Here is a 27,091-nt window from a genome sequence, read left to right on the forward strand (position 1 = left end):
TGCTCCTGCTGCTCCTGCTGATGAATGATTGATGTGCCGTGGCTTAATAAATTGGAAAATGTTTTCAGCTCAACTTGACTCCGGGCATCTCAAAAGGCTGAGAGAAGGGAGATTGCCAAGCTAAAGGCAGGTTATGCCCTCGGAAAATCACTATCCCACCCCCCCATTTGGACTTTGATTTTCTTTATATTTTCTGTGAAGAGTTTATCACTGCTGGAAGCCCGCAGCTGACTGCCACATCAAATGGCTGCAACAAGGAGAAATCAATGCAGCCTGCAGAATACATATTGATCGGTCCATTCAATGGCATTGCCTGGATGAGGGATGGATGGTTGGCCCGCTTTTCGCTTGGTTAATGAACTTCTGGCCATTTATGAGAAGACAGAAAAAATGCTGCTGCTCAGAAAATTTAACTTGCTTTCCGAGCATCCCTTCTAGGGCATCTCTGACTCTGCACAAAAAGTCTGGCTAATTATTAGCGGCGGCCAAAAGGCTTCTTCGCCCAAGCCCAAGCCCCTTTCGGTGGCGTAATTAGCGCACATAATTTGAAATTTAAATGTTGCCAAAAGCCGAAGCCTTTGAGAGTCAAAATGTTAATTAAATCTGGCTCTCTTACGCTTTTCTTTTTTCTTTTTTTTGGGGGAGGGGGAGGAAAAGGGAAGGGAGAGCCAAAGAAGCCGAATCAAAAGATGCCTGCCTCGACACAATTAGCCTTCACAATTGCTTATGACAAAGTGTCGTTGCTGGGTGGTATTTTGGGTGGCAAGATGTTGCAGTCGACACAGGCGCCAGTGGCAACGTTAAACCGCAAATTTTAGCGCCCCAGCAAGTCGAGCATGACGAGTTCGAGGGTTCGGTCGTCGAGGGGCCGAGAGGTCGAGACTAGCCGCAGTGTCGCCGCCTACGCATATGCAGCAATGCCTGAAAGTGCCAACTTGGCCAAGTGCTCTGTTAAACCCCAAACCCCTCGCCGCCTCTTTTGGCCATTTTAGATGTCCTTGTGTTGGATGGGTGGGTGTTGGCGGTGCCTGCTGACTCTGCTGGCTGCCCTGGGTGCATGGACCCATAAACTGCGTTAGTTTATGATGCCCGAGCGCTAAGTGAGCAAAGCGAAATACGCAGAGAGACAGCGCCAGAGATCCAGAGATCCAGTCAAGCCGTAAGTGCCTTCCTAAAATCCCCCAACCGAACTGTCCCCTCCCCCCTTGCAATCCCCAATCCCATCAGCCTGTGCAATTAGAATGCGGCGCATTGAACCAGCCGGAGTACAAAAAGCCGGAGACCGAGGTTTCAGAACGCTTTTGGTCAGTGCTGGTGGTGGTGTGGTTGGGGGTGTGGGTGTTGTTGGTGTGGTTGTTGTTTTTATGCATTCGATGGTCGAACTACATAAAACGGAACAACGAAAATGCAATTAAAACTACGTTTTATGGCTTTGTTATGGCAGCGGTCGCCTTTCCCTCTCTCTCTCCTTTTTGGAGCACATGAAGAGCGATTTTTATGATGCTTTCTCCACTCCGACGACGACGACGACGACTACGACGACGATGATGATGATGATAGTTTGGAAAATGGTTTCGAATTGAGTGGCCCCGGCAACTTTTGTTGATAGAAAAGTAATATTTTATGGGGTTAGCTTGAGGGTAAGAACAGCAGAGGCTATACTAGGGCTTGCTTATTGAAAACGCCGGCTCGGGTGTTTCGTTTCTTTCCTAACAAAAATCATCAAAGTTTTATGCAAAAGTTTTTTTCCTTCTTCTGTGAACACAGATACTCGGCGAAAAAGTCTCACTCTCTTTTTCGCCTGATAGAGAAATTTGTCACTGGCAAAGCACCTAAAAGTAGACAATGTTGCCTCAAGCATCTGTCATGTGTATGTGCTCAACGAGGGGGCCCAAAAGGGGTGTCCCACCACCCAGCTGGAGGTAAAAGCAAAACAAACTAACGAGCTAGCAAGCAAAACAAAAGCTTGTAGAACAGCTCTAGCTATCCCTCTTTCTCTCTTCACTCTTCGCTCTAACAACCTGCCATAACTGCAGCTTAATCAAAAGTTTTTCACTGCCTCCTCAGCCACAGAGATTCAACTCCAGCTGGAGGGCAGCCATCCAACCAACCAACCGCAACTGTATCATCCAGCTCCCTGCTCCTTGATCCTGTTCGTGCTCCTCAGCTCCCCTCCCCCACACTCTTTTTCGATACTAATCAGTGGCTGCTTCTTCTACTTTTTATGCTGTCTGCTCTGGCCTGCCTGGGCCACGTTCAATGGGAAATATCTATATTCTTTATGTATCTCGATGTATGAAATATGGCAAGTGTATATAATGGCTGTGTTGTTACAGGGCTCCACTCTCCTTGGTGGGAGTTTTGCAATTAGCAAGTGGCAATTAAAGTTCTGGCATTGAACCTTGGCCATGGTGGGCAGCAGAATGTTTATTGGTTCATATATATTATCCGATCTGCCAGACAGAGAGCTGTTAATAAGTGGTAAAACGGAAAAAAGGGAGTGGATAGGCAATACCAAGGCGAAAATCGTTCATTAAATCTTTAAGTTTTATCCTTGAAAAACCTACCTACACACCTGTGTTCGTGTCCCAAACCCAACTCAAAGCCTATTTCATTCAAGACACGACACTTGACTGTCGTATGACACTTGAGTTCCTGCTGTTCCTGTCCGTCAGCCGAGTTTTGTGGTTGCTTCCCACCCTTTTTAGACTGACACAAAATATGCAAATAAATTACTAATAACCTTAGAATGTAACCCTTGCACGGAAGCAGTTGGAATTTCGATGGGGGCAGGAGCGAGTCGAAGGCGGGGCGAGTGCTATTCCTGATTCATAATTCAAATTTTACGCCGCAATAAACAAAAATGCCTAAAATTATGCAACACAACGCCCATGAACATTGCTGAGCAAGTCATAAATTATGTAAATTTAATTTTACGCCCCCCACCGCGCCATCAGCACTATATACTCATATATATACTTAGATATTTATATATATATGGCCACGCCCACAGTCAAGTCAACCACAAAATTGTAAAACGCGCCCCTCCTCGTCCCGCCAAAGAAGAAAGTATAGGAAAAAGGAACGTTATTATTATGTAAATAATTAATGGCGTGTAATTATCTAAATTTCGGACAATTAGAAAAAATTAACACACACCGACAAAACGGATAAAAAAAAGCGAGAGAGAGAAAAACACGCGGCCAGAAATTTATGACATTTTTATTATACCAAAAAATTATGAAAAAAAAGAAGAGAAAACCAAATGGAAATGAAAGCGAAACTCCATGTCCATGTCGTTGGCTTTGCCGGGTTTCCGTTACACATTTAACGCCATTTTAACGCATGCTAATGACCATCTAAGCCTGGTCGTCCTGCCCCACAAAAAGAAAAACCAAATAACTTTGTTTACTTTCGAGAAATAGGAAAAACCCGAGAGAGAGGTGAAAACCGAAAATATGGAACAAGGTGTAGCCCTTTGAAAGGTTCGCCATTAATTAGCCAAACTTCTCGGGCCGATGTCAGGTCAGACAAACATTAGTTTTGGTAATTTATTAGCTGGCCGAAAAGCCCAATGAAAGCTAATCAATACTTTCAGTGGGCAGACAACGAAGCACTTCCAAAAATTACTAATTAGCATGAAAACGGTCGAGTCAGTCGGTTTTGAGCGCGGTTCCATCTTGCGAGGGCGAAACTTTATTGATTTCGATTGCGTAATGTTAAGAGAACTTTAATGGGTTTATTTTCGTTAAATTGAGAAAGTAAATATGTATTGTAATATTATTTTAAATTACGCTTTGTGTGTTTTAATTAAAAGAGAGAAAGCTACGTGGGAAACGAATTCTGAAATTACAGTTGTTGGTTTGTCAATCGCAAAAATTGAAATTCCTCGTATTTTTGGGGCGATGACCCAATTGATTTGCTTTGCTTTGCTTTTGGTTGGAGCAGCATTGAAGGCATACCTTTAAGGGCAATCGAGAAGAACGAATTCTGCTCTTGCCCATCCTTCAAAGCCGTCCTAAACCCATCAGAGCTTGTGAAACGGCAACATGGAGAATTTTTGCTGCATACCAGCAGGCGCGCTAGAAATGCTTACAAATTATATAAGGCCCTGAAGAGATTGGGAGAGTGAGGAAGAGCTGGGGGATGGCCTGAAAGGGGTCCTGCGAGTGGGCGGGAATGGAAAAAGGGACGGCGAGGGGGGCGAGGCTGAGCCCAAACAACGCACTCAACTGTGAAAATGTCTGTTAAGGGCAACAAACACGCACTCATGTGTATTTGGCAGTGTGTGTGTGTGTCAGTGTCTGAGCGTGGGCTACCTAGCCTGTCAACAGAATGACAGTATATATAGTATATATATATATATATATAATATATATACCTAAATTTATACATGTATGGTGGGTCCATGTGAGTGTGCCCCGCCTTGGCCAACTGTCAATTGAGTTGGCATGTTGGCAGCCTCTTGACTTTCAGTCTAATGTGAATTCCTCATAAGCATGATAAGCATAAATATCCATTTGGACAGCCACACACACACACACACAGAGAGAGCGAGTGTGGCAAAAGGAAAAAATTTGATTGAAATATTGCCAAGTCAGGAATCTGAATTCAAACGAAATCCTCCGGCCGTAAATATACACAGCCCGTACTCTTCTAATGCCCGGCACGTATTTTAATTGATTCGTGCCGCAGAAGGAGCCGCAGGAGTGGCAGCTCAGCGGCAGCTCATTACATGTCATGAAGAAGGCGCCGATGCTCCAGTTGCAGCAAATTGAAAAACCCATGCCAAAAATCAGAAAAAAAATAAATCAATGGCAATGCAAACAGGCAAACAAACAGCCAAACACACACACACATAGCACACACACACACACACTCACACACACAAATACAAATGCAAACAGAGCAAAAGGATACTCGATATTTGCTCTACGGGTTTGATGTCTGATGATGATGCTCCATTTATTATTAACTTGAAATGATTTCGGGCAGTCAGAGAGAGAGAGAGAGATCCCGCTCTGCGGTCCGCACTTCTCTGCTCGTCGAGGTGACGACGCAGCGATTGAATGCACGACTGCATCACTGGCAGGACTCGCAGGACTCGAAAGGACTCACATGTATCCGTATCGCCAGGACTCGTCGTTGCCATATCTGTGTATCTCCGCATCCGTGTATCCGCCTCTGTGTGTACACGTGTGAGTTCAATTGGAAAATCGTGTGCGGCATACGGCAGCGTGTGTTTTTGTAAATAGCAATCGCGTACGTTTCTCAGCAGGCAGCGGCATCACCAGCCTGTGTACTCTTCAAAATGTATCTGTATCTGTGGCACACACACAAACACAAAAGTGTAACTCACCGCAGCGGCAGTTGATGAAATCAGGCGAATTCATATTTCATATTAAATTTTAAAAGCTCTGCCCTGAGGTGAGATGAAAGGATATGGGCAGGGAATCAACGGAAGCAGCGGCTAAGAAAGAGGTAATGAAATGTAGGGAAAATCAAGGAAAAACTCTTTACAAAGTTTAAGCCAGAACTGTTATTCGTTTTGCATTTTGTTAATATTTAACTTTAACTTTTTAACATAAGTTTTTTTGGTTTCAAATTTTTACAAATTTTTAAAAAATTTTGCAATGGAAATAGCAGAACTTTGGCTTAAAATGGCACATCCAAAGTTGTTTATTATTTTTCTTTCTAATTTTTTGCTTACCAAGCTTTAATTTAAACTTTAAATTGGCCAGCAAAACAAAAGGCCAACAAAGTTTCAGAGTAGCACAAAAGTATCAAACATTTCTGGTGGTAAAAAGAAAAGCCTGTCTCTGATTTAAGAATTTTTAAAAATTCAGATCATGCTCAGCTAAGGAGAAAAGATTCACCAAACAAGGGGCCTCTGCCATTGAATCCCAAACCCTAATCTTTCACCCATTTATGACCAGATCCTTCGTCCTGAACATCCCATGTTCATGGCTCTTTAAATTTAATTTTCGTCGAGAAAATTTCTGTGTGCTTAGCATACAGCAGAAAAAATAAACCGCTTAACATGGCTTTGAGCAGTGCAAATAGCACAAACGCATTGAGCGCATGCAAATGACAACACGACACGCCCACACACGCACATATACACACTCTGGCACAGTCGCACACTCGCACACATGCATACAAGCTCAGTGCTGAAGTGTGTTTGTGTGCGCGTAAGTGAAGTATATCTTTGTAATCCGAAATGCTCAAGGCGTGCAAATATTCAATTTTAAATATGCAATCCCGTTTTCCGTACCCCGAAAGCCCACCTCCCCCCCCCAACGCCGCCTGACCAAACATTTAAAATAAAAAAGGAAGCATTGACAGATGCTCTCTCTTTCTCTTTCTACTGCATACTGCTCTAACTCTCTATAGAAGGCTGCACAGCTCGTCATCTCGCTCTGGCCTTAGCCAACTAAATGTCATAAACACAATGTCATGACAACTTTTGAAATTTGAATTTCAAAGCAAAAATTTCTCTCATTTATTCATTTGCTCAGTCATTCATTGCCATTTATTTTATTTGCCATGCCTTGCCTTGCCTTGCCTGGCCTGGCCCGGTCTTCATATATGAACGAAATTGGTACCATGTCCATGTCTCAATTTACCTCCTCCTCAGAGTACTCCTCCTCCTCCTCACCCGAAAAAGGAGCGCAAATTCCTGGCGAGCACAAGTTCTTAACACATCTTTGATCTCGTTTTGGCTGTCAATATGGCAGGACGTTGGGACTTATAGGCGGAGTTAGCTAATGTTGGGTCCCGAACTAAGCCTAGCGACCCGAAAATTGTATTAATTTAGATTTCATTTAGTCCTGTTGTCCTCTGTCCCTTGGGTCAGTAATAGTTCCTTTTCCTGGGTCCACCAGCCAACGGAGTGGGGCAAATTAAGGACCTCTAACATGGCGAACAACTTGATTTGATGATGATCAAAGTGGCATAGATTTCGGCTGTATTTTATGGCCTTTAAAAAACTTAAAGATTTGTGTTTTCCTTTACGGCCTTGGCTCGTCTTCATTACTTTCCATCAGGGTGGGTCGGTTTCCGCATCTCTAATTGCTGCCTGGCCCTCGGGCTGGGGTTAGTTTTAACCTTCGAGGGTTGACTGCATCCCATATTTGGAGTTTCAGTTTTTTCCAGTCCAGCCTTGTTATTATTTTAATAAGCAATTTGATGTTGCTACTCAAAATGCTGACACGTGTCCTGTGACACGGTGTCTTAGTTTGGGTTTGTGGGTGTGTCAAAGGCAAACAAACTGGAATGAGATTTTTTCTCTGTGTTTTCCTTTTTTTTTGTATATATAATTAATGGGCGGACCCATAAGTACCTAACTGCAGACGGTGAGAAAGTGCAATGTGCGAGAAGAAGTCCTGAATGGGGAAATCAGATTATCTTTGTGAGATATCAGGACATGGACATGACAAAGGTCCTGGCAGAATGGTGGAACTTGAGAACCGCCTGCTGACGCCTGTTAGCTCTGCATATGAAACATAATATTAGGTTCATTATAAGCTGGCAACCATTTGTTTATCACTGCCTCATTTTCACCTTCCGGTTCGAGTCGTTCTCGTCTTTGTCCTTTGCCCTTTGTCCTTTGCCCTCTAACTGAAGGGAATCTCTCTGGCTGGCTGTCGCTGATTCCCTCTGATACCCACTTGAGCCTCAGAGATCCAAAAGTTTATTAAATATAAATTTATAACACCCACATGTGGCCCCTTCATGTCAAACGGAAAACAAACAGAAGTCAAGTCTGCAGCCCTCTTCAGAGAGAGAGTTAGGGAGAAAGGGGAGAAAGAAAGTCACCCTCTGGGTTCTTCTCGCCTTTTGCCATAACTTAAATAAATATGCAAACATTTCGTCACATTCCGCCCACGCCCACTTTTAATTTAAGCCCACTTAACACCTCATAAAACCGGCAACGTTCTGCCTGAATAAATGAATGACTGAATGAGCGAATGACTGAATGACTGAATGAACGGGGGCGAAAGTGAGTGACAGACAGAGCTCTTCCTCGGTTTAATACAAAATATACACATTTTATACATTTTAATTTTTACATTTAACAACTTCCAAGCAATTAGCTCGAAAGGGTTGCGCTGCTCCCTCTCTTGCCTAACCACCCACCCCTCAGCAGTCTAACTGTAAGCCAGCAGCCACCCCCTATATATGTATCTCTCCTGGCTCTTGGTTGATTGCTACTTTTGGCAAATTAAACTTGAAAGTTGTAAAATTTCCCTTGTCATTGGCAAGGACACGTGCGTGTCAAAGAGCCAGCAAACAGTCGAGAGCTCAACCCCTGTGTTTCCCTCAACTGATTTTTCCAAAAAGGAATTGCTTTCTGGGACAGCGAGAGTTCATAACTAAATTAAAATGTTAAGATATCCTTGCCTAAGGGTTGTATTTAGGTTTTATTTTGAAATGCAATTCGAATCCTTTACCTTCAACATTGATTTGCATGCTTTTAGGCTGCTCGAAATTACCTCAATTCAGTGAAACAGATGTGAGCTTGGCGCTGATCTGGGCTTCATTCACAGCCCATAACAATTGCTGTTTATGCTGATTTTTATGCCCCCTCAAGACACACACTTTCCGCTCAGGTCTGGCTATGAATAAGTAAGTAAGCGGGTGAGTTTTCCTCTTCTTTGCCTCGAACCACATTCAAATGTTGTCCTGCTCCGGCAGCTTATTTGCCATGTAATCTTAAGCGACAGGCATTTGTTTACTTATTTATGCACTTTCTCCACCGCACAACAAACAAACACATACACACTCGTACTGAACTTCCTTAACCATAAAGGTTAGCAACTTAAAAATCACAATGGGGGCTTTGACTCTGCCATTAGATAAGATGGGGAATCTTGGGGGAATCCCTCTTTGGGGTATCTCTCTCTCTTGCTTTATTTTTATGCGCTTCGTGTGAGATTTTTATTGTGTACACACATCTAGAAGAAAGAACTCTCAGAGACAGACGCTATCTTTGCCACGTTTGCTTTTATTATTTAATGGAGCACAAAATGCATTTTAGCTCGCCCCCTCCGTCTGGTTATTTGCTTTCCTGCCGCTGATCCTTCGACTGCTTAGGCGTGCTTTTTTGGGGGATGGAAGAAGAAACCAAGGCTGGAATCCAGGCAGGCATGCGAAATTAATAATTTATATATGAAAATGTGCGTTAAGAGCAGCAAAATGCGAGGCGGTGTGAGTCTGTTTGCCAAATGGCTCAGGACCGACGCGTTAGGCTGTTTGCCAAGGTCATAAGTAGGACTTGCCGAGATTCTACTACAGTTACAGCCAGGACCCATCTCGTTCATCGTAATTTGCTTAATAAAACGCGGTGTGTGGCATATTGCATAAAATATAAGGCATTCCCTTTGTTTTTCTACCGCCTTTTGCGCAATTTGTAAATTGCAAACCAGATTTCTTTCCCTCTCTTTCTGTCTCCTTCAGCTGGAACATCTTTGGCTGCTGTCGCTTTTCATTTGAGTCTTCAGCTTGAGAGTTGCACTTGATGGGGCGGCAGTAGGCAGGATGTGTCTGCCGGAAGGAGTCAAGTGGATGTTATGTGCATAAATTTCACCCAGATCCCAGACTACAGACTCCACACTCCAGGGAGAGGCTGCCTGGCAAAAGGCCCTGCGGCTGGGAGTATTTTTATGGAGAGGCCAAATGTCAAATTTATGCATATGAATGTTTATGGCAGATCCGAGAGGGATTACGATATGATAAGTCATATGAAGGATATATATATACACTGCCAAGTCTGGCATACCCTTTGCTACCCTCTCGGAGAGGGATAACTCTCCTCTAGCAATCATTTTCTCGCTGCCCACATCCGGCAAAAGTCAATTGAAGTTGTAATGAGAATTGAAATGGCTAGCAATTAAAGGTGATGGTGGCTTGGTATATCCCACGCTCTGCCAACCACGATCCGGTGTCCTAACGCCCGATTTCCCCGCCCTCCTTTTTTTCCATTCGGTGGCTTACGCATGCCGCAGGCTCAAACACTTTGCATAACATTAAGCAGCTTCACTTCAGTTTTTATTTCGATTCAGATTCCCTTCCGTTCTCGCTGCTTCTCCTTCTTTTTTTCTTCTTCCTGTTTTTTCGGTTTTTTGTGGGTGGTCTCTGTGGTCGACCGCAGCTCCATAAAATATGCACCCAGACCGACAACAAAGTGAAGTATGCAAAATGGAAGGCAAACTGTGTATTTGGTAGGGGGAGGGTTGAGGGCTTGATGGCTTGACGGGGGGGGAGTGTGGCAAAGCGCCTAAAAGCATATTTCAATTAAGCTATCACCTTGAATTATTCTCACGAGCCCTGGCACCCCCGCAAATACACATACAGTCGGCCCATATACAAAGACAGCTGAGAGTTCCGCCTAAAAGCAGACTACACTTTTTTTATTTTTTAATTTTAATGTTTTCATTCAACCGCCAGCCTGGCAGCCAACAGAGAAGAAGAACGTTAAAACCGCTCGTCAAAAATTTGCATTTAAATGAGGCGCAGAGGCGACTGACTGACGGGCCTGTTTCTCTTCACTCCTTGGAAGTGGAAATTTTTATGATTGCGGTGACTGCCAAATTGTCAGTGGATAAAGGCGAGTGTGTCTGTCTCTCTCTATATATGCGTGGGTGTGTCCTCTGTATGTGTGAGTGTGTGTATTCCTGCATAAAATGTAAATATTCTCTCGCTTGTCTGAGTGAGTGGAGAGATGACGAGGGGTCAGTGAACACAGAAAAGTCATTTTGCAATAAGGGGAAAAATACATTTTGGTCCTCTTCGAATTCTTTAGCTCAAAACAAACAGGCAAAGGCAAGCCAATTATGGCCATATTCCATTTCAAAATCAAAACAACAATTTCTCTAATTCACAAGGCAAAAAAGAGCAGGCTTAAAGTTGTTCGAAAATCACAATTAAAAGGCAATTCCGGGCAAACAGGATACAGCGCTCCTCTGTGTGTTGGTTATGCAGAAATTGCTCAGCTCACACGCATACTCAGACGTTGGTTCATCGTCATCCTTCATCCAGGGATTTCTCCACACACAACCCTCCCACCCCCGCCACCACTCTACCTCCCTTTTGGCCAAAAATTTTTGGCATAAATGCCATAAACAGTTTATTTAGCAACGGAAAATTAACTGCAGAATGCTGCCAAGCCCCCTGCAAAACCCAAACCAAGCCAGAAAAGAAAAAAAAGAATGTATAAGAGGCACTGGCAGGCAGACAGACGGGGACTGATGATGATGCTGCTACCCAAGTCAACCGTATATTGGCCTCCGCTCGGCGCAACTCAACTCGACGCTTTATGACGTTTTACTTCATGTGCAGCTTCATAATTAAGTGACTCCCGAGGGGGGGGTGAGGGTGGGTGTTTGAGTTTCACCCACCCATCCAAAAACTAGCTCAAGATTCGAGCAGGCAGGGGTAGGCGGGCGGCGGATAGACACTCGGGGGAGCTTTTAGTTTTGAGCCACGTGAGTAGCATCATCGCTTGGGCTTCGCCTGAGCCATAAAAACAAGCCCCAAACGAGGTCAACTGAGGGCACTAAAATGCATTTGCTTTATATTCCTGTACACATACGGATACGGAGGAAATGGCTATATACAGTGATATATATATATATATATATATAGAGAGAGAGAAAGTAAGATAACAAGATAGACAGAGAGGTGAATACAGTTAAAGACGCACATAAAAAGTGTTAGCAGCTCGTTTTGTGTACTTACTAATTTGATGGCTGGTGGTATTAATGGATGATGGCAACTTACCTGCAAAGACAGACAAGGGAGAACACGGAAATGTTTAATATTAAGTGATATGGCAGAGAGTAGAAAGGAAAATTGGCTAAAGTATAATTAAGTCATTATGAGTGCTGAGTTTATACGGGGGGGTGGGTTGGAAAACTGTAATTAGATATGATGGGTAAGATAAGAGCAGAGAGAGAGTGGCCAAATAATAACAGCTACCAACATAAGAACTCGCATTTTAAAGCCCCAGTCACGACTCCCGCTCAAGTTTGCCTTAAAAATTGATTATTGCAAACACTTTAACACGCCCAGGCACATGGCAAAGTTAGCCCAGGGCAAAACCAGAGGAAAAAATGTCATAAAAATTCTATTTTCGTATAAAATTTCGAAAGTAATCTAATAAATATTGATTTTCATTCGTCATCGCCAACGACGATGGCGACGCTTGGCGACAACAACATCATCATCAGCACCACAGGGTCACTGGGATGGGATGTGGGTATGGGTATGGGTATGGGTATGGGTGGTGTGTAACCCTACACGGGGACACGACATCACGGAGCGCCACACAGGCGTAGTCAATAGTCGTTATTTGATATAGTCGCCAGACCAACAACAAGCTGGCCATGATGAAACGTGCCTGGGACCGCCGTTACCGCCGCCGCTGCTGACCAGGACATCGGCCAGGAGCAGGAGCTGACCGCACGTAGAGCGAGTCCTTTGGCTGCAAGGGATGAAATCATGCGCGCAACTCGTTTTCGGTCAAGCCAAGCCATGAGAAAAAGGGACTGGGTGTGTGTGTGTGTATATGGATGGATGGGTGATATAGAAAGGGGGGCAAACAGTTCATTCAATCATTCAAATGTCCTTTGAACTATAAAAATACATGACACTAATAAAGAAAACGAACAAATGACACGACACCACAGGGCTGGCGTCGGAAGAAGCTCTAGAGGTGGAGCAGCCAAAATTGCTATTTAGAGCAATTTATAAGCATACTTTGAGGCGCCCTCGGCCCTCTCAGCACACGACATTTGACATTTACGAGTGAGTCCAGCGCACTCTATCCTTCCACTTCTTCCTTCCTTTTACTACATCCTTGCCACCATAAATTTTGTTGTAGCTATTTATTGCATTTTTATGTAAAATGATCCAAACGGTAAACCTATATACGTTCGTCCCTTTACTTATTTTCGCTTTTTTTTATATTTTTTTATACTTTTGAAAAGTTGTTTATGGGGCCTCGAGAAATCGAATTGCTGTAGCTAGCCACGAAGCCCACCACGCGGCACGAGAACAATTTAAGCAATTAAAGGTGTGTGCCCAGGAAAACCTTTTGGGATTCCCGTTGCTGGCTGATTTTTACAAGAAGAATTTCCTATTCATTCGCTACCGGTATGGTATAGCAGCGTAGCATACTTTTTGGGGCTTTGGTATGATTTATCCTAGCATCTAGCACGTCTGCACCGCATTTTTATGGCCATATGCTGAACTCTGGCCTCGATTGCCATAACAATCGGGTAAAAGCCACAACACTACAACTGCCTGGAATAGGAACACCGCCACACAAATCAAAACAACGCAGCACAGCGCCTAAAAAGCTGTGCTAGTAAGGCCACCACCGGGTAGAGATCCACGGGGGCAGTAAACTACATGAAGGCTTTCTTCGCCGCGTCTGGGCCCATGTAATCTCTGTTGACCATAAAGATTTATAGACTATTGTGTGTCGTTCACGCTGCCTCTGCCAGCGCAGCCACCACCGCAGCAGCAGCAATGAAAGGAAACTTTTTGCAACTTAGCGCCAAACTTTATGCAATAATTTATATATATTGGGAGAGCGAGCGCGCGCCCAGGCTTCGGCCATATAAAAATGGTCGAAGCAAAACAAAATAAAGAACGCAAAAAAAAAAAATAATAAGACCAGAAAACGCAATGCCGACGACCTACACAAAAGGCATTCCCCATAATAGTCGCAGGAGCAAACAAAGGACGAAGGAGCAGCCACAGCCGGCGTGAACGTAACGCGTGTAGCAGCAGCCAGGACGAAGGATGAGGAACTGCACAAGAAGTTGATGGAGTAGTAGAAGGTAAGACATACACCTGCCAAGCCGAACTGATCATACTCTGCAGGATTCCCAAATAGAATAAACTTTCAACATCCAAGTTCTTCATATCATCAGCGATAACAGATGATGGACATAAATAAACGCCGAACTGGGGCAAGTTGAAAGGTTTTTCAACTTTATTTTCTAGCTTTTTAAGGACTTTAAGTTGTCCTCCAAATGATACTTTCTTTAACTTTCAGTACTCTTGGTCTTTCACCGAATGATAAATTAGATTTCCATAAACCTCACCGAAAAAAACCTAACCAAGCTAAATCTGAAACACTCGCGACCCTAAACAAGCGTAACCAGGTTGCCTGCATATCGGCCAGAGTTGGCTGTGGCGCGATAAAAAATTAAAAACTTCCTCCTTCGATACACCGCTTAGGTGTGTGTGTGGTGGTGGATGTGGAGGTCCTGGCAAAACGGGAGAGCGCGCCAAGTGTAAAAAAGAAAAACTTTTCAATGAGTTTTTCCTGTTGGCGTCGGCGGCGTCGTCCTCGGTTATGAGCCTGCTCCCCCTGCCCCTGCCACCACCCCTGACGGTTTATTGTTGTTTGCGTTTTAAATAGACTCAAGTGTTGTTGTTGTTGTTATTGTTGTTGGTAGCTGCCGGTTGCAGGCATTGTCTGAAGTGCGTTTGCCACTGCGGCCTCATTGTTGTTGTTTCTGCTGCTTGCTGCTTGCCGGTTGCTGGTGGCGGGATGCTGCTGTCCTGGGGACTCGAAATCAATCGATAGTTAATGGAAAATCGTTATTAATGAAAAGTTTACATCTATCTCCTTTGCTCTCCCTGCGGCAGCCGGCAATTGAGCGTTCACTGAGCCATGGCAAAATGGTTGATAAAGTGCAGAAAGCAATAAAAAAGAGAGAGAATGCGAGAGAGCGCTACATTTAAGTAGCAAACTTTTTCTTGCTCTTCCTTCTCCTTCTCCTCTTTTTTTTTTTCTCGTAATTTCATTTGAGTGTGAAAAGTTGCACGCACATGGCGAAAAGTTCAAAGGGAGGGAGGGGGGTGGAAGCTGCATATTTTCCAGAGCATAAATATTTTATGCATGCAACAAAGGCAGTCAAAACACAATGGCCAAAAAAGTTGTTGTTGAAGGCGACTTGCTCTGTCTGTTTGTGAGGCATTTGCACCTCTAACAAAGCAGGGCTTTCCTTCTTCTTCTTTTTTCCCCCCATAATATTTCTGATTGAAGAGCCCGGAAAAAGTTTTCTTTTTATATATTTTTTCACATCCTTCACTTTCGATAGTTTAATGGCAGTTTAAGTAGTTTGACAGCGGTGCGAAGAGGGGCAGAATCTTGAGAAATTGATTTGCGGGCGGAACTCATTACGACCGCATCGCGATGAACTCAGATCACGCAGGACATAAATAAAGGATACCCTTGGTTCTGGTCGAAATGGTTTTGTAATCACATCAGGACGGCCGGCAAGGAGTTGCAACCTCTTTTTTTTTGGGGGGGGGTGGCTGATTTATTGCAACAACAAAGTTTTATCATGCATATTTTATGCGTGTAAATGTTGCCGTCATAAAATGCCTCCTCGAAGAGGTCCTTCCGTGTGGCTGTGCGTGTGCGTGTGTGCGTGGGTGTATTCAGGATGTAGCATCGCCCTTTACGCGTACGAGTTGTAATGGCGGCCAATAAAGCAGCCATTCAATGGCAGCAAATTGGCATTTTATTAGCGCAACCATTGGCATTGCCAGTGCCCAGCATGCCTCCCCACCCCCCTCCCCACTCAATTCACCACTAATTTGGCCCCGTACTTCTCGCGTATGTCATAATAAAAATGAGTGTTGAAAACTTTTAACAAACGACAAAATACCAGCCGCAATCCCTGTCCCGCTGTTCTCTACCCTCCCCCTCATCGATCGATGTCCTGCCTGTGGGTGCAAAAGGATGTCGTCCTGTGCTTTGAGGTCGTCGCCGCTGCCGCCGCTGCCTCGGATTTCGCATCTAAGACTGCGAGGGGATAACTCAAAGTTTACTCAAGTTACTTGCGCCAGCGACAAGACAGAAAACTTTGTACTTTACATCATTAAAAAGTTTCGCTTTCTCCGCTATTTTCAGTTTTCTCTTCTTTTTTTTTCTCCTACTTTGCTCTCTTTCTCTGTCTCCGGTTTTGCAGCTCTTCCCGGGGCGGCTTTCGTCTTTCTCGGCAACTTTCTTTCCGGCCAAAGACTGACTCCTTCGACTTTGATTGTGATTCCAGGCTCTGACTGAGGAGCTTAGCAATTGACAGTTGGCCATCAATCGGGGGAGGGAGAAGTGGGGAGAAATCGCTTAATTTGTGCGAAGCCCAGGAATTTAAAGGATTTCTCTGACCGCAGGATGCGATGGCTGGTCAACTGATTAAAGGGAATCTTGTCCCTTATCCCTTGTCCAGAACAGCAAAGGCAAAGGAAAAAGAAAACTGCATACTCTTAGGCGTGAGCTGGAATTCCCGTAATAAACGAGCGCGTAATAGAAAAAAATCCCTGCCTCCTGGGGAGGCGAACAACAAATAAATAGTTGCAATGCTCCAGTTTGCTCTACGCTCTGGTTGGCTGCCTGCCACTGGCCACATTCTGGGCTAAGGGTTGTGGCAAAAAGGGGGATTCCAGCGGCGTGGAGGGCTCTGCGGCGGAGACTGGGGACTTCCCTTTGGCTCATAGTTGGCAGCAGCAGTAGTAGTAGTAGTAGTAGTCGTGCGGTGGTTGCCTTTTTGTGCCCATGCGCATGGAAAATAGTTGCACAAACTTGCACGGGGCACAAAAAATGAAGGCAAAAAAAAGGATATAAACGAAGGCATGAAATGGACGGGTAGGAAAAAAAACCAAAAGGACTGCCAACAAAGGAGGAGGAGTTCCCCGGCTTAGAGTGTCCTGCTTTGTGTATCTTTTCTGCACGTGTGTGCACTATCTCTATGTGTGTGTGTGTGTGAGCATTGTCACTTGGCAAGTCTCCACCTCCAGCGAATGGCAGAAGATTTGCATAAAATTCTCAGTCTCGGACAGCACATGTGAGTCCTGGTTTTCAGGCAGGAGGCAAGAAGGCAAGGAGTATGGGGTGCTATGTGGCATTAAAGTGTTGCGCTGTGGCAATTATTAAGTTTTCCTTTTCTTGCCAACAATTGCAGTTGTTAGCCCTTCTCGGTTCCTGGCTGGCTGTGAATTATGTGCAAGGGCATGCACCGCCGAGCACAAGGCGGCGTATTAGTGACAATTTAGCGAGGTCCTGGGGACCAGGAAAATAGGTGGCTATGCGTGTGCGTCGAGCGTTAAATTAAGCCATGCCAACAGGACAATGGGAGGTGCTAGAGAGAGAGTGAGAGAACTGCAGATTAGTTAGGAAAAAGCTGGGAAATTGAATGTGGATTAGGTGTAAACCAGAGATGTGGATTGCTATGCAGGGAAGGAAGGTTTACCAGCGATCGAGGAGTTCTGTTTTCGAGATCTATAATCATTAAGGTCTCCTAGTTGGCGGGGTATGAGATCATAATGTAGAGATTTAACTTTAGAAGCAGGGAGTTTAGGGAGGTTATATCTTATATCCGATTTTTATAGTTTTTTTTTACTTAAACAGATTATGAAACCCATTCAGAAAAGTAAAAATGATCTATTTTGTTTCCCATTTTGGACAAACTTATTCTTCTCTCGTCTTATCTAATCCCAGTCCGAGACAAACGGAATCAAAAGGAATGCAACATTAGTTGAGATTGGAGAGCCAGCTCAGACTATCCAGTTTCCACTGTCGTTGGATAAATGATGCATATGCATTTCTATCTCCATTTCCATCTCTTTCTCCATCTCCATCTGCATCGGCATCTGTGCAGCTTGGCGTTCGCGAACGGCATTTGTATCTGGGAGGTGCATACATGTGTCATGTATTTTTTATATCCCTGCCAAACATAGTCTTTATGCTTTGACAAAATGTATACCATTTGCATATCCTCAGCTGTTGCAGGGCCCCAACCAATGTTGTATATTTTTCGCCTTTCCTTTTCGTATATTTTCCCTTGAAAAATGCAGCAAAAGCCAACGAACTGTAACTGGACGTCGTTTTCATCAATATCAATGGGTGAAAATCTCCTCTTCCACTCCTCATTCTTTTCCTCTGCGTTCGCTTCTCAGTTCTTATTTTTTTCCCCATTTCACCAACAGAGTTGCAACATATGCTATGTTGCTGCAAAAGTGGGCGGCAGATGATGGGGGTGTTTTTCCATAGAGGCGGGGCGGGGCGGGTGCAGGTCTGGTGTGGACAGCAGCGCTTTTGCAATACAACGCATCATTTTTATTGTTTGTCGGCGGCAAGAAAACAGCAACAACAACAACAACAACAACAACAACGAAGTCTATTGAAAATAGAAAGCAAAATGCTGAAAGGCATTTCGCGGGGTCGGGGAATCCGTTCGTGCTTTTGTATTTTTGAACCCAAAAATAGAAAAAAATGCAACTAACTCGCCGAGAAGGCAGAAAATCGAGAAAATAAACTTGAAATGCGCATTGAAGTGGCGGGCAGCGTCTAATGCAGCCCAAAAAAGGGGGCAATGAATTGGGCGGAGGTTACGGACTGACTATAAATTTCTGAGTTATTTTCCTCGACTTTCCTAGGATATTTTCTCAGTTCTCTAACTTCAGTGTAAGATATGCACTTTGGCATTACAATTTCCCTCTAAAGATTCAAAAGAACTGTTCTTTAATATGCTAAAAATATAGAACTTTAAGCTTGTTTGGGAAATTTATTGATTTACAGCTCTTTAAGTTCAGATACCGCGGGGTGAAATCCCCTTTCCCCCCACGACTGCTTTACTAACGACACTATCAACAAGGCAAACAGCAACAGCAACCGCATTTAACTATCGTACACTTCACTACCTAATAAGTCTCAATTAAATGTACATAAAGCATAACACCTTGTAACATTTGCATGTTTCAACCAACAAACCTGCCCCTGCCCCTGCCCCTGCCACCTCCCCCCATCGTGTTTACTTGAACAACTTTCAAAAACTTTCAGCACGCAAACCTTTAACAACAAACGCTGACTACAAAGGCAGCGGCAATACAGCAACAAAAATCGTAAAACACCTGCACACTCACTACCCAGGCACACAGAAAAGGAGAAACTGTCATTCTGTCAGTGTGTCATTCAATCATTCACTCATTAGTTCAGTCTCTGACATTGTCAATGTCATGAGGCGATGTTGTTCGCTGGTAGTTAAAGTTTTGGGTGTTTAGGTTTTCAAAGAAGGGAAGCAGGGGATAGTAAAGGTTAAGGTATAAGGATAACCTTTTTATATTAGAAAGTAAGAAATTAAAAAGTAGTATCTTCTATAGAAGAGCTTAAGGTATGGCCAAGTTCCTTCTATAACACCAACTAATCTTACTAACAACTATCAAGCTTATCAAGATCAAATTATTTCCAAAAACTAAACTCCACTTTTCAGCAGGGTATTTCGTGGCTGTCCCCTGAGTGTCTCCTTGGCCTTTCAATTAAACATTTCTGGCTTGACTTGGGAACTGTCAGCCCCACTCCTTATATCCTGGCCAGGACCCTCACAGCCAAACCCAACCTCAACTTCAACCCAAAGGCACTTCCCACACCTTCCCACTTCCCATTCGCATTGCATGCGTGCGTTTCAAGTGGCTGTTGCTGTTCTGGCCGGCTTCCTGTCGTAAATCCAAATGGAATTCGCTTTTGGCAACTCCCCTTCGGGCGCACAGGTACACCCGTCGTTTGGGCCACCCTTAATGAATACGACATTATTTTTTATGAGCTGTCAAACACTATTTTCCATACATTTCTTCTTTCCTTCGACTGCGACGCTTTTCACCCAACTCGTGAGGCTCATTCCAAGTTTCCTTTTGCCATTTTTATTTATCGCCCTTCGGAGTGTTGGTGTGTGTGTTTGGGAGGGGGTGTGAGTTCGCCCCGTGTGGTTGTGCGGTTATTGTTATTATTTATATTATTTTTGATAAATGTTTTTGGGAAATTTGTATTTTATTGGTTGTTTATCGACAATTAGCGGTTTTGTTTGCCGAGTTTCCTTTTGCATAATGTAAACATAATGTAAACATTCGTTTTCCTCTCACTTTTCCCTGCCCCCTGCCTTGTTGATTTATTTGCCAAAGTAGAAAAACAATAAGCAATATTCTCAAGGAGCTAGACGGAAGGAAAGTAGCAAACTTGAAGAGCAAATATCAATAAGGCTAAGGATGTTGTGAGTGGAAGTAATTAGTGTATAAAGAAAATGGAAAATCCAAAGAAAAACTGGCAGAAGACCGTAAACATTCTGCTGGGGCACATAAATAATAAACAGAAATACAATTTATTGTTCGGCCGGTAAAGAGAGCGAAAAGTCGAAAGCTAAAGGCCTCTTCATGCGGTTTTGCACTTTGGCGAAGGCATTAAAAAGTATGCAAAGTATATATATATATATATATATCGGGAAATGCACAGTGAGAAAGGGTGGAGGAGGAGGAGGTGAAGGGTTGGTGGTTGAGGAAAAAGCATCTGGAAATTTTGTTCACATGACGCACGCAGCTGCCGCGAAGTGAGAGATTTTGCTCTGCTTTGGCCATTTTCGTTTTTGGTATTTTTGCGCTTTTGTTTACATTTTGATTCAGCTATTTTGAGAAGCCATAAACAAAACAAAGGAAAACGTGCAGAAGCCCAAGGAAAAGCAGAAGACCAAAAAGGAAATCGGAGCTGGGGGAGAGTAAACTCGAAAGTCGAAAGTCGAAAGTCGAGAGAAATATCTAACTAATATATAGAGTATATAGACCATAGGAAACCTAATGAGCTGTGCAGCTTTTGAAGTTGCCTCATTACGGTGATCGAATTGAATGGAATCGAAAATCGATCGATAGTCAAATGGAAGACCCACAATTAAGGCAGGCAGCCATAGATAAGACCTGGCCTCATCGTGGCAGTGGCGGGGCGGGGTGGGATGGATGGACACGCTCGAGGGTGTGCGTTAATCACGCAAGTAATTCTAATGCCCGACCCTCGGTCCCTGCCCACATTGCGATAAGTTTTCCATCGCCCGAGGGTGAGTTTTACCCCCCCTTCTGCTTTCCAGCTTTCCCGCTAGCTGGCACACACACAAAGCATAATCAGCGCTGAACATGCCAAGCACAACAAAAGAAGCAAAAAACTGTTTGTTAAGGTTGTTGAGGGGTGCTCTCTGCTCTGCTCTCTCCCTGTTAACAAAGCTATAAAACTGTCACCTCTAATAATCAAGAAACTCAAATTAAGGCCCAGAGCAAAGACCAAGTCGCGTGCCCTTCGCTATAAGTAATAAAAAATTCAAATAATTTCAGGCATCCGTTGAGGAATTGAGAGCTAAGGAGGAGGGAAATTGATAGATAAAGATAATAAGAACTATTTTCATTAGGAATATAACATAAAGATACACTTTCTTTTTGACTTTACTAAAGAATTATAGATTATTCCCTAGGTAATTGCATTTTGTACTACCCATTAAGATCACATTGTACTTAATTCACTGAACACTAATTCCATTTCCTATTCCTAATCAATTTGTAGCACTTTCCCAACGTCTCTTAACCCTTTCAAAGTCTTCCTATGGAAATAGCTCTGCCTTCTTAGGTAGTATTTATGATTATTAGGCTGGGCAATTTGCCGACTTAAGCAATTACCAGGCAAAGCCAACAAAAGGCGTTGGCGCTTTTCAATATTTATACGCCTGTCACCCCCCAACCAGAACCCATCACCACACAGTTTGCCCCATCTAATGGTATGTAAATGCTTGACGGCTTACAAAACATTGAAGGGAAGTATAACAAAGGCGACCACAACCCGTTATTATTATTGTTGCATACGTCAAGGCGTTCTCGCTATGCGGTCTGTCTTGTTTTCCCAGCGACTTTTTGTTTCTTCTTCTTCTTCTTCTGCTTTGTTTTCTCAAGTAATTTGCAGTGGCATGTAATTTAATAGCACGTTGCATGTGAGTATGTGTGTGTGCTGTGTAGCTGTTGAATGCGCCCCCAGGTGGGCATTTTTTCTGGGTTGGGCCGTCAAAAGGTGTATTATGCCAGTGGCTGACAACCCAGAGACTCCTTTCCTTTCGGTCTCCTCAAGATTATTGGTTTCAAGGGTAAAATTATGAAATGAAGTGGAAAATTAAGTGTATGATTGTGCCAAGTGGCAAGTGGCAAGTGGCAAGAAAGCACCGTCAAAGGAGAGGCGATTAGGAGTGGTGTAAACGGTGTAAAGGTTGAAAGTGAAGATGAAGGGATATTGAAGGATGTTACTGAAGGTGAAGATGGCTAAGAAGAGAGCCAATCTTAATAGTTTTTATCTACAATATCAAACATATTTAAGCTGTAATGAAGATAAAATAAAATAAATATCAAATCAAATTAACTTTCTGCCTTTACGATGCCAAATTTGAAAGGTTTTTGCAAGCCAATCACTAAAAATGCTTTTATTTCGGGACATTCGCGTGTGAGGTTTTTTATTGGCTGTCCTTCACTCAAAAACCAGTCTACTTCGATGCTTTGCTTTCTCAAAAAAGAAAACTAACTTGCCAGCAAAGGATATAACTTCGTGTCTCTGAGTCATGGCCCAAAATGCAAGTACCACATTCGCTGGCTCGCTGGCAGTCGACAGAAGGAAAGGAAAAAAGGACCCCAAAAGAACTGTGTCAACGACTTTGCTCCACTTAACCATTTAACGAGCAAGTTGGCTAACACGTAATACCAAAAACAACAACAACAACAGCAAGAACTGAGCGGCAACAAAAGGATGTGGAAAAATTCAAAACAAGTGGCACAAAAATATTGAACAACAATAGAGGGAGCGCAGGATTGAGCAGGGAAGCAACAGAGAACGCATGTGTCATCATTAGAATAAGGAGAGAGTAAGGATAACGGAGGGCGGAGGGGAGAAGGACATTCGAACATCCCTGCCAAGGATAAAAGCAGACATACAAGTGGGTGGGCTAAGAGGGGAGAACAGGACGCACGCGGGACGCACGCACAAAGGACAACAAAGAACGCCGGCGACGTCATCTAACGCAGCAAGCAGCACGCAGAACGCACCACCCACCACCACCCTCTTCTGTGGTGCTCTGCCATAGTGCTGTGCAACCCCCAGCTACATCTATGCCCGATCCTAGACAGCCACCACCATAAAAGTGAAATACACAATGAAATTTACGCAATATCCCTCCCGAGTAACAGACTTTTCTGCGTTGGCGTTGTAATAAAATCAAAAAATAGAGAATATAGGATATAGAATGGAATGGAGGATAAGGGAAAAGAGGGTGACAACTGGAGCAACATCAACAACAACAACGACAACATATGATAAAGCAGTCAGCTGAAAGTGAAACACATAGCTATATATATATATATACTATATACATTAAGGGGGCGAAAGAGAGAGAGAGGGCCGAGCGTAGTTACTCAAAGCAACAGAAATAAATGTAAATCGGATTAGAATTTAAGTTTTCTTTTTTCCACAAAGCTGGTTGACAACTTTTCGGGCGAATCAAGAGACCGAAAGGCCGAAAGTGAATAAAAAAGTTGATAAATCAATATGTGGGTTAAAGACGCTGCCATATGGTTAAAGTGTATTATCAGGTATTGAAAATAAAAAGCCAGATAAAAGGATATCAGCAAAGCCCAATAAAAATAAATCATAATCTATGGTCGTTTGATTGAGAGATTTATGATCTTAATTATGGGAAAGATATAGATGTTTTTTTGGGTAATTCTTTAATTGCTACGCTAAACTAGGAGTGCTTTTGAATGAAATTCTGTCTTTGAATTTGTTGCTTTTGGGTACATTTTAAGCAGCTTTTAGGTTTTTTTGATATACGTTTTGTGTAAATCAAAGGCACTTTTTATTTTTTAACCTTTCAAGATAAACTCTGATATATATTCTTTAATAAAAAATCAGTTTAACTGCTTCAAAAATCAATAACTAAACACAATAAACGAAATTTCTACATTTCTTGTCTTTAATATTAATCTCCCTTCAAATCGTAGTCTACTTTTCGGACTCCCTGACATTTGTTTCTTCTGAAGGACACAAAACACTTTAAGCCGGGACCAATGGACTTGTAACAAAGGAGCGGAGATGTTGGTCATTGTGAAGATTGCGGTGTGTTAATGGCCAAGAGACGCAGACAGTCACATTGACCTACACTGATTTCGAATTTTCGCACAAAAAAATGTGACCGCAATCACCCACACACACTCATACGGACACTCACACAGACACATCGAATGATTAATTGTCAAAATATGTTGAGCAAAGCCAAAGGCAACAACCAAAAAAAAAATGGAAGGAAAATAAAGAGAGAGAGAGAGTGGAAAAGCGTCACAATAACATAATAAAAAGTGCGTTAGTGTGTGAGTGCGGCGATGTATGCATATGTATTTGTATTAAGTTGTCATTACGTGACTGCGGACAACAAGATTTATTATCATTTTGGGTAACGAATGTTGTCCACTCCCCCCTCCCCCCCTCATCCTGCGGGGCGTACAAAAAAAAAAAAATTCATTTGACTCTCGATTTTGATACTCACAGTAACTTGTTGAGCAAACTCAACCTTCGGCTGGCCGACCAATTCAATAATATGAACCATATGGAACGATTTGCTCTTGGACGTGGCGCCTTTGCGAGAAAAAATTGTTAACGATTTTCACCGATTCTGCTGGAAGCCTTTAAGTTTTCTTCCTCGGAAAATGGCCGTTGTTTATTTGTCTAAGTTTTTGTTTTGATTACTTTTAAGCACTTTTGTTTTCTGTAAGTTTTTTGTTTTTTGTTTTTTTTTTTTCACTTGAACTGCTGTCTTCTCTCTGTACTTGTTACTTATTGATTTGAATGTATTTTCGGTGTGGTGGTTGTTAGCCTGCTATAATGTGTGTATGGCTTAGTGTTTATAATAATTTATCTTATCTGTATTTTCCAGTATTTAAACACACGCGTCTATCTCTCTTCTCTAGCTTCCTTTCCTTCTCTATGATTTCTCTGCTCGTTTCTAAAAATCAAATTAAAATTTGTGTTCGCTGTAAGCATGGGTAATTCAATGATTTTTCCAAGTACAGTTGGCTTGAAAAATTTCCCTGGCTGTGAGTTTAATTGCTTGGAATTTAGGTGAACGGTGAGAATGGTGAACGGTGAGCACTGGGAAAATGGAAATAGAATCTACCGGAGTAAATATTTATCAATATATTTATTATTGTTGGCAAGGCAAATGATGTATCATTCGAAGCAATGTTTTAAAAACAAGAAAATGTGGAAATTTTCCAACTAGGTGAGAATAAATCTGAAAGAAAGTTATCACAGTGCAGCACATTAAATTTCCAAACACTTCACAGATTACCAGGCGAATAATTTCAAGCACTTAAAAGAAAATGTATAAAAAAAAATTATGAAATTTTCTTGGGTTAATATAAACCATTTCACATAGGTTCTAAATTCTAAAACTCCTCATCTGGAACCAGTAATATTTTTTAATAGTCACTCCAGAAATGAAAGCCACCTCCACCTCATTGGAATATCAAAAACTGGTGAAGCGTTTTACGACCATTTTAACACTCATCGAGAATCAGTAAAAATGATTTCAATTTTGGGCCAGAGAAAATAATTTACTGTAAATATGGGCCATTCGGCGGGCCACATCAAAGCGGCAGTAAAACATTTTAACCAACTGAAAAATATAGGAAATCGCTGGCCAAAGAAAGGCAAATCATGCTCTGTTGGCCAAAAATCATTAAGGCCAATGCATATTCAATTAACAGGGCCATCTATATGTATATATATATTGGTAGCTGCTAGGCACTGGCACTGGCAGTGGCAACAACTACACTTCGAATACAACAAAATACAGCAAAAACAAAAACAGATTTTTGGCGAAAAATGTTTTCAATGGGATCATCGAGTGTGCTGGAGAATTGGAATGCCATGGAGATGGAAACGAAATTATGGAATGCTCAATATATTCAAATTCGATGTGAGAAATGCTCTGCTTTGGTTTTCGGTTTTCGGTTTTCAGTTTTCGGTTTTTTTTTTTTGATTTTTCGATTTGGTTTGCTTTAGTTTGGCTGGCTTTTTGGGCAACGAAATTTTAATTGAAAATGTTTTCGTGTGCTGCGAGCGTGAAACAATTTTCCCTCGTTCACTCGTTCGTTTGTTTATCTAGGCAAATTGAAAAAAATATACATCGAGTATAAAACAGAGCGTGGAAAAATATATCCCAAAAAGTAAAGTCCGAGGGAAAGAAAAAAGAGCGGAAAAACTGCCTGATCGGCAATTTGGGTTTCCTCTCGCACATTCTCTGTCCAGTGCTATTTGGAAATTTTGTTGTTTACAAATTGTTTCTAATTATTTTGGGGTTTGTTTATCATGGCAGTGTCGGTCTATTTCTGGAGCTAATGTTAATGATGCCGATGAAGAGAGAGATTCAACAGAAATCGAGTTCTAATGAGTGAGTAGAATCTATGGGAAATGCTTTTGTTTTGGGAGCTTAAGTTCAGGATGATCTTAGTGGTAAAATTGCCCTTGCTTACAGATTTAACAGTTATATATATTTTATTTTATAATTTATTTTAAGGGTTTTTTGAATTAGTTGTAGTTTGTGTTTTGGAGGGGATTTTGAGTAAACGAATTTTGTAAACTTTGTTTTGCGATTTTTGGTGGCGAATTTGATTTGATTAAATTTTTTTGTTATATATTTGTAATATATATTTTTGAAGCGAATTTGAATTTTTAATTTGAATTGATTTTGGTTTTGTTTTGTTTTTATTTTTCCTTTTGGTATTATTTATATTGAATATTCGTAATTTGTATTATCGCTGTGTTTCAATATGCGTTTCTGAATTGAAGAACAAATGTCACACGACAGTCGACGAGAACTATACGAAATATTCCGACTTAACTACACAGAACTCAATATCATACTGAAAAAGGACGGCGCTTACAACGGTGTCCAGAGCCCCCAAATATCCGAACCGAACCCGAACATATCCATCGTCCGAACCCGAATCGGACCGAACTTACGCCCACCCGACCAATTCGAACCAGCGAACGCAACAGCCCAACACACGCCGGCAAAACAACAACGCACGTTCTCGTCCTCGTCCGAGGTGTGTGGATGATAGAGGGTGGTCGCGTGGTCGCGTGGTCCCACCCCCACGACCATTCGGCTCTTTTGCCGAACGTTGGATCGAACATGTTTGGTATCGAACCGGTTATAGTTCCGAACCGAAA

General features: G+C 42.6%; 1 protein-coding gene across 29 annotated transcripts in view; it reads right to left on the reverse strand.

Moving 5' to 3' along the window:
- The window catches only part of LOC108104005 (CUGBP Elav-like family member 4), a 128,640-nt gene extending 101,847 nt beyond the window's left edge, over positions 1 to 26,793 (reverse strand). For 11 of the 29 annotated variants that reach the window (XM_017209825.2, XM_017209820.2, XM_017209819.2 and 8 more), the window contains exons 1-3: positions 26,392 to 26,793; positions 24,405 to 24,860; positions 11,740 to 11,781 (exon numbers count right to left, since the gene is read on the reverse strand). In XM_017209825.2, coding sequence (XP_017065314.1) covers positions 11,740 to 11,781; positions 24,405 to 24,464 — 102 coding nt within the window. In that variant the 5' untranslated portion in view covers positions 24,465 to 24,860; positions 26,392 to 26,793. Of the gene's footprint in view, positions 1 to 11,739; positions 11,782 to 24,404; positions 24,889 to 26,391 lie in introns of all 29 variants that reach the window. The other 18 variants (XM_017209827.2, XM_017209824.2, XM_017209822.2 and 15 more) reach the window with 4 other exon arrangements.
- Between the last annotated feature and the right edge of the window lie 298 nt (positions 26,794 to 27,091).

The sequence above is a fragment of the Drosophila eugracilis genome, unplaced genomic scaffold (assembly GCF_018153835.1).
Source record: "Drosophila eugracilis isolate 14026-0451.02 unplaced genomic scaffold, ASM1815383v1 contig_2154, whole genome shotgun sequence".
NCBI lineage: Eukaryota > Metazoa > Arthropoda > Insecta > Diptera > Drosophilidae > Drosophila > Drosophila eugracilis.